Consider the following 7148-nt stretch of genomic DNA (forward strand, 5'->3'; position numbering starts at 1 on the left):
AGGATAACAGTTGAAATTGACACCCCTTGAAAACCATTGTCAACCTCCGCTTCGCGTCTGTTGACAATGGTTTCCTCGGGGTGTCAATTTCAACTGTTACCCTACCAAACAGGCACTATTTATATATTATCATATACCATGAATATCGATGGTATAAAACATAGCTGAACCCTACCATATATATTAAATACAATTCAGGATTAAATGGTCTAAACATTGTTTAAATATTATTCTTCTCCTTAGTTATGTAATGCATTTTCTCACTTTGATTGATCTGCCATTCTCAAAACATCATATGTATCGCTATCAGCCATTTATTTTTAACGTTATTAAACTTATTTGACTACAAAGATGCAGTCAGTGGTAGGTTTTAATGCAATGTAATGTATTCGGACGGAAAAAAAATCACGAATTACTTTTTTTTTTAGCATTGTTGATGACTTGGTGTTTTGTGATATCATAGTTAACATGTTCTATACTGTATTCTCTGGTCGGCGCGACCACAGAGTAAATTCTAAGAGTACTGCTTATTGTTTTAATTTGTTATAATTTCAGATCATTTTATAGAGAAAAACAATATGAAACGCGATGGTCTACTATTAAAGTGGGGATCCTGCCTTGTCATACACAAAAACGGTTAGGCTAAATGTGCTGGAACCCTGCAAGTTAGTAAAAATTGTGTGTTTTTATTGTTTTTCTATGCTGGAACCTCGGACAGTGGTAGGGAGCTTGATGTCGGTCTAACTGTGTTAGATATCAGTGCTTTTGTGTCGATTTGTGAACGGTACTCGTACAGTGCATTACATTGGGTCCCTGTTAGAGCTTCCGCACGTTATCAAGTTGTTGAATCAAAACGTTGAGACTCGGTTTACATTTGAACATCATGTACCTTTTTAAAATGTAGATTTTTTCATTCGTTTTCGTGACTTTATTCATTGTTTACTTGAGCGAATACTAAAGTATAATACATTGTGCTTTCGTCTTAATTCACCAGATAAATTTAAAGAACATTTACATTACATTTCACAACATAAATCAAATACAGGATACATTCGGGGATGTTCGGTTTTTTTTCAGTAGTAAACCGATATGCATTCTATCGGGTTAACCACAACTTCACGATAAAAACTTCAAGTTTAAATTTTAATGATGAAACTTTGATTGGCACTTATTAGTGCCGTAAAAATGAAATAATAACGCATCTATTGCCAACATGAATAAAGCTTTCGAAACGCTTTCCAGTAGTTTCACTAGGAAAACTGATATCATTGCAATTCAGTTATGCCTTCAGATAAGCAATACTTTGAGTGACTTCGGAAATGTGGTATGTATTTCTATTTTCTACTTTAGAAAGACGTAAATGCGCACTTCATATACAATTTCTCATAAAATATAACGCTTTCGCAAAGATCAGGCGTTTTCAATATCAAACAATAATTATTTAAATATATTTTTTTAAAAAGCAAATTACACAATTTCTATGTCAAAGAGTCTTTATTATCTTACACATCAATAAAATAGTCAGTTTTTGTTAGGGATATGTAATGAAATAGTTAGTATGCGGTAAAAAATTGTATATTTGGTAATTTGAATTACTTTAAACTAAAAAAATCGTATTGTAGTACACGTCTACATTGAATTAATTTTGATTCAACGTTGTCTTCCTACTGAAAATTCGAAAAATATTTCGATCAGTGACTTTTCTAACACATCATGTATAGAGCCATATATATATAAGACATCCAATGAAAGTGTTAGATGCGGTGACTACATGTAGTTATTGTAGTAACGCGTGATCTGATTGATTGTTTTTTGGTTGCTGGTTAGATTCAATCTCTTCATTAACACATGCATGTATTTTATTAATAAATAATCACAGTTCAGAATACAAACTGAAATTATGCACAAAATTATCTAGTATCTATATTCATTTCTCGATGAAAGTTTCCCGAATTCTTACATATCAGTAATTGCAGACACCATTATATAAGCAGTGTGTATGTTTCGAAAGTCATAATGCGACAGGTACCTAAAGCTATAGTTTGTAACAAGCACTTTCCGCCCAAAAACAGCTGTAGACGAAATAATGGGAATAAGCGATATACCTTTACGCCAAGTGTTTTGAATCAGTTGCAGAAACATCGGACTTAAGTCTCTTGACAATACAAGTTTTCTCCATGCTTATTGAAAGCTGGTGTCAACTTTTGCAGATTTTGTTTCACTTAAGCTTTCTGAATTGGTATGCTAGAATCAATCTCTTTATATCTAAATAAAAATAATAAAACTCTCTAGTTCTTGTTCATTTTGTTGATGGGCGTTTTTCTTGCTTTCTAAGTATTTCAAAATCTCGATAAATCTTAGACATCAATGTTCTTTAAAAAAGGCACATGTTGCACATACAGAATTTTCACATTCTTCACAATAAAGTTTACATATATTTGTGAACTGTGTGTGACATTACGTACATGTAGTATATTCCTGTGAAATGGCACAACTTTGTGTTTTGTGAATTTAATCTTTAATATTTACGTATACCAGCTTTACATTCATGTAGATGAATGTGAGAAGTGCTGCAGTACAAAGGTGGACTAGAGTGTTGCAGAGTTAACACCGTATCACGTCCTGGACACTCTGCCATGGTCTATAGTCAAACACCTAGTACAGTCCATAGTCAAACTCCTACTTTATTGTAGGAGATCTTGAAAAGAAATGCACATGTTTAAAAATTCGTGTTTTCCATTATTTCCGATATCCATGAGTTACCAATCCCATCAACTTCTTTCACTAAAACTTATAATGAAGGGTGACCCTATGATATGAAAAACAAAAAAATGGGTGCAACAATCGGAAGTTATCGGATGGATTACTCATCAATGGCACTATTGCATCTGCAATTTGTTTTGTTTTGCTAGTTTTTATTTTATTTTGTGGTTTTTAAGTGTGGTTTTTTTGTTCTCTTTTTATGAACGGCAATGATCAATTAATGCTTATAAAAAATTCAGATTGCTAATTACAATTAATAATTTTATTACGAATTAGTGTTAATGTACATATAATACAAAATACAGTCAACTGACCTACAGTACATTATTCAACATTGTGAGTCAAGACTTTGTGACTTCTTTCGAATATTGGTCTGTTTACCAGTGTTAGATTACATGATACGCCAGGGGTTTACATGTAAGTGGCACATCAAAGAATCGCCTCCTTTCCGCGATTTTCGCCGCGCTTTGATTTTTTAAGATTATGTTTTGAACAGTCACAAAATTATAATTGTAAGATTATGTTTTTTGGGGAGTTGATTTTAATCAACTTTCCTATGCAGTTACTCTGGCAAACCGAAAGTGAAAGAGAGTTTCGACCTATGCACAAAACACCACCACTGACATGACTTAGTTCTTGAAAATAGTAGAAAAATTCGATGTACTGTATGCTGAAGCATTGTTTTTCAAGGAAACTTATCTATAAACACTTTGAAAATAGTAAGATTTTATATAATACTCACAAGTTGGATATTTTTGTAGTCTCATATTTTCCTACGCCAGAGTTTAATATAGTCTCGTTCAAACAAACGCTCGACTGTCTCCGTAAATATCCGACAAGCAGAGAGGCTCTCTTGCTTGTCGGAAATTAACGGAGACAGCCGAACGTCTGGTTGAACTAGACGAGAGTTCGATATCAAAAGTGTTTGGATCTATACATTTTTTAGAAATGAGTCGATTACTAATACTTAGTTTAAAATCCATCTTTGAATATTACACAACATGATTCATATGGGGTTTCTCGAAACCCTTGTCAGAAAAGTCTAAAATTCCATATTATAAAAAAGGGCGTAATTCAAAATACAGACTAGAAACTAATTGCAATGCAAGATAAGTTGATTTTAAAATAAATGATAATCGATAAAATCAACTCACGTCATCAGTACTTTAATACTTTGATATTAAATTAAATATGTTTACTTTACAATTATGCTACCTAAATGATATAGACCTCTGTAAAAAAGTGGAAATGAAATTTTGATTTGCATTAAATAACTCAACATTCACTTCTATTACATTTATGATACAAAGAAGGATATGCAAATATTTTTATTTTTTTTTGGTTTATATGTCATTTCTTCAACAGTTATAAATTACGTATCGTTTAGTAAAAAAAGACGCAATTGCATACATTTTTCTTTACATTTTTTTGTCATTTGTAAATCGTTTGTAAATATTACATGTACAATATCATTATTGTTTTATCATCCAAGGTTGTTCCTGTTTGAGATACTTCAACCAAAGATGTGGATGTATCAGTAATTACTAAAAGCTACTTTGTCTAACAATTTATTGTATTTGAAAAAAAAATGACCTAAAATAGATAACTATGTAAGCCTCCTGTTGAGAAAATGTAGAATTGTTTCGACAAATGACCGGTTGCCAATTCTGAACGTTTCAATTGAATGCGTCTCAGTGCTTTATGTGTGCAATTTATTCATTTTCAATCCACACATATATCACAAAAAATGGTTTGATACTGTTCTGATGACGCTTGTAACAATTGGTTTTTTTAACTCTACAGATCAATATGTCAGGTTAATAAATTTAAGTGTTGACTATGACAAGTAATTAACGATGCTCTTAAAACTTCCTGTGTATTGATAATTTATGTCTGATAGATTTTTTATTTACATCAAGCAATAGCACGCAAACCGAAAGAGGGACATCAACTTCTAAACAAAGACAAGTTAAAAGATTGTCATCTAGAAAACAGAACCAGGGTAAAAAGAAAAGAAAAAAAACGAGAAGGATCACTCAATTCTGTTAATAAAGGGTTTGAGGTAAGAAACCAGTGCAACTTGTATAGTTTACTCTTCTTTATATATATATATATATATATATATATATATATATATATATATATATATATATATATATATATATATATATATATATATATATATATATATATATATGTGATAGTAGAGTAATATGTCTATGTGTATTTATTCGTTTTGTATTTTCTATTTTTCGTTTTGTTCAATAGAATCTTAAAATTATATCAGCCAAAGTTTAACTGCGCAAGTAAATTGAGTTCTTCCTATCTGTAATTTCATTGGTTCATAATATTAACCAATTATTTTGAAGCTAGGTGTATAAATAAGTTACCAATAATTCTAATTAAGTTAGAGCAGTATACAGTTTCAAGAAAATACCATCCGGTTGATATCTGTGGCATCTTATGGTATGTAAATTTCATATTAACTTATGTTTTACTTATCAGTGTAAATGTTTAGTCTCTGGTTTTATTTTAATTGCATTGTCAATACTAAAGTGTATTTTTGTAATTAAAATTATAATACTTGGATTGTGTCTGTAAAGTTCAAAGGTTAGCTTTCTTTACAGTACGCACTGTAATTGATTTTTTATGAAACGTATAATGTATTTGTGGTAACTTATAGCTAATGTATTTTCTTTCATTTTGTCAGTTTTCTCATATTATGTATTATTTTGTAGGTCAATGCCTCTATATATTCAAAATAAAAAGTCATCAGATACACACTACACCATCTTCATTTTCCTTGACTGCTCGGTTACATCATGGCGCTGCGAAAAAACAACAACATCTAGAGGTATTGACCATATTCAGGAAATTATATTCCAGAGATGCCAGGAATCGGTGCTATTGAAATACGTCCAAATGCCAGGAATCGGTGCTATTGAAATACGTCCGTGAGTAGAGTTTACCAATATAGTAAGGACTTTAAACTCAGGGCCCGCTGTATCAACGGTATGAGTAGTATTTACCGATAGTCTTTACCTGGAACTGTATATATAAAGTGAACTGTTTTCTGTGTACCGCTATTCTGTCCAAAATGAATAAAAAGGAACTCCAAAATCGTGTTTATGAACTAGAACAAGAGTTACTTGAAGCAAAAATATCTAAGGCCAAAGTTATTGAGAAACATACATTTTTTGCGGAAAATCGTAAACTAAGAACATTTTCGGGTAGACCAAAGAATGATGGTGATCCCTCCATTGATGATTGGATAGACGATTTGGATATAGCTTTTTCAGCCCGCGGAAGGACCGACGCACAGAAAGTTGATTTGATATATAATCATCTAGAAGGCCAAGCAAAGGAAGAAATAAAGTTTCGCGCCGATATTCGCCATGACCCCGAAGCGATATTGGAATGTCTACGGTCAGCGTTCGGAAACCCGGAAAGCATCATTACGCTTCAACAAAGATTCTTTGAACGTCAGCAGAGGGAAAGTGAAACGATTCGAGAATATTCATATATTCTTTTAGAATTATACCAAGCAGTGATAAAGAAAGACAACACCGTTTTTCCCGACAAAGAAAGAACTTTGTGTGAGCGTTTTGTTAACGGACTTCATGACAAGTATATGCGGAAAGAAGCTAAACGTCTGTTCAGAAGAAAGTTTGACAAAATAGACTTTTATCATTTGCGGGATGAAATGATTTTACTCAGTGAAGAAGAAGAATTCGAATCGACTCAAGTCTCACCATGTGAAACCAAGAAAACCTCAGACAGACCACAGTCAGTGATCACCGATCATCCAAGTTTAAATACCAAATCGTCCGATGCGCCCAGTACAGACGACCTGTTAAAAATCATTCAAGCACAACAGAAACAGATTGATTCCCTGACCGGCTATATGAAAGATAGCGAAAACAAACAACAAACTATGGAACGCCATACCACTCAGACACCTATAGATCGTTTTACCAACGCCAACGAGTCATCTATGGAGCGCCGTTCCAATCAGTATCCTATGGATCGCCAGGCCTTTAATCGATCTGTGTATTGTTACGGTTGTGGAAGACAGGGTCATATCCAGAAGAACTGCCGCGCTACAGCGTACAGGAACAACGGTTCGGAAAACAAGTAGCATCTATTGCTACGAGTCAACCAATAGATGATAGTGAAAAAGACTCATTCAAGTATCGAGCAATAGGGCAGTGTCCGGTGATTAGTGTTGAAGTGTGTGATGTAGATATTCCGTGTTTAGTCGATACAGGATCCATGGTGTCTACAATTACAGAAAGTTTTTACAGGAAGTTCTTAGAGCCCCTTGGAAAAACTCTTAGTGAAAAATGTATGTTACAACTCAAAGCTGCCAATGGATTAACTATTCC

General features: G+C 33.0%; 1 protein-coding gene across 1 annotated transcript; it reads left to right on the top strand.

Moving 5' to 3' along the window:
• The first annotated feature begins 4963 nt into the window (after positions 1-4963).
• LOC136274815 (uncharacterized) lies at positions 4964-6913 on the top strand. Its single transcript, XM_066082478.1, has 2 exons — positions 4964-5229; positions 5502-6913. Exon 2 carries the CDS (start codon positions 5861-5863, stop codon positions 6899-6901), a length of 1041 nt encoding a protein of 346 aa, XP_065938550.1. The 5' UTR covers positions 4964-5229; positions 5502-5860; the 3' UTR covers positions 6902-6913.
• Positions 6914-7148: the final 235 nt, after the last annotated feature.

The sequence above is a fragment of the Magallana gigas genome, chromosome 4 (genome assembly GCF_963853765.1).
Source record: "Magallana gigas chromosome 4, xbMagGiga1.1, whole genome shotgun sequence".
Lineage (NCBI taxonomy): Eukaryota > Metazoa > Mollusca > Bivalvia > Ostreida > Ostreidae > Magallana > Magallana gigas.

What these genes read in the sequence shown, in the direction of transcription:
- LOC136274815 (XM_066082478.1), top strand. Translation starts at nt 5,861, where the DNA reads ATGAATAAAAAGGAACTCCAAAATCGTGTTTATGAACTAGAACAAGAG.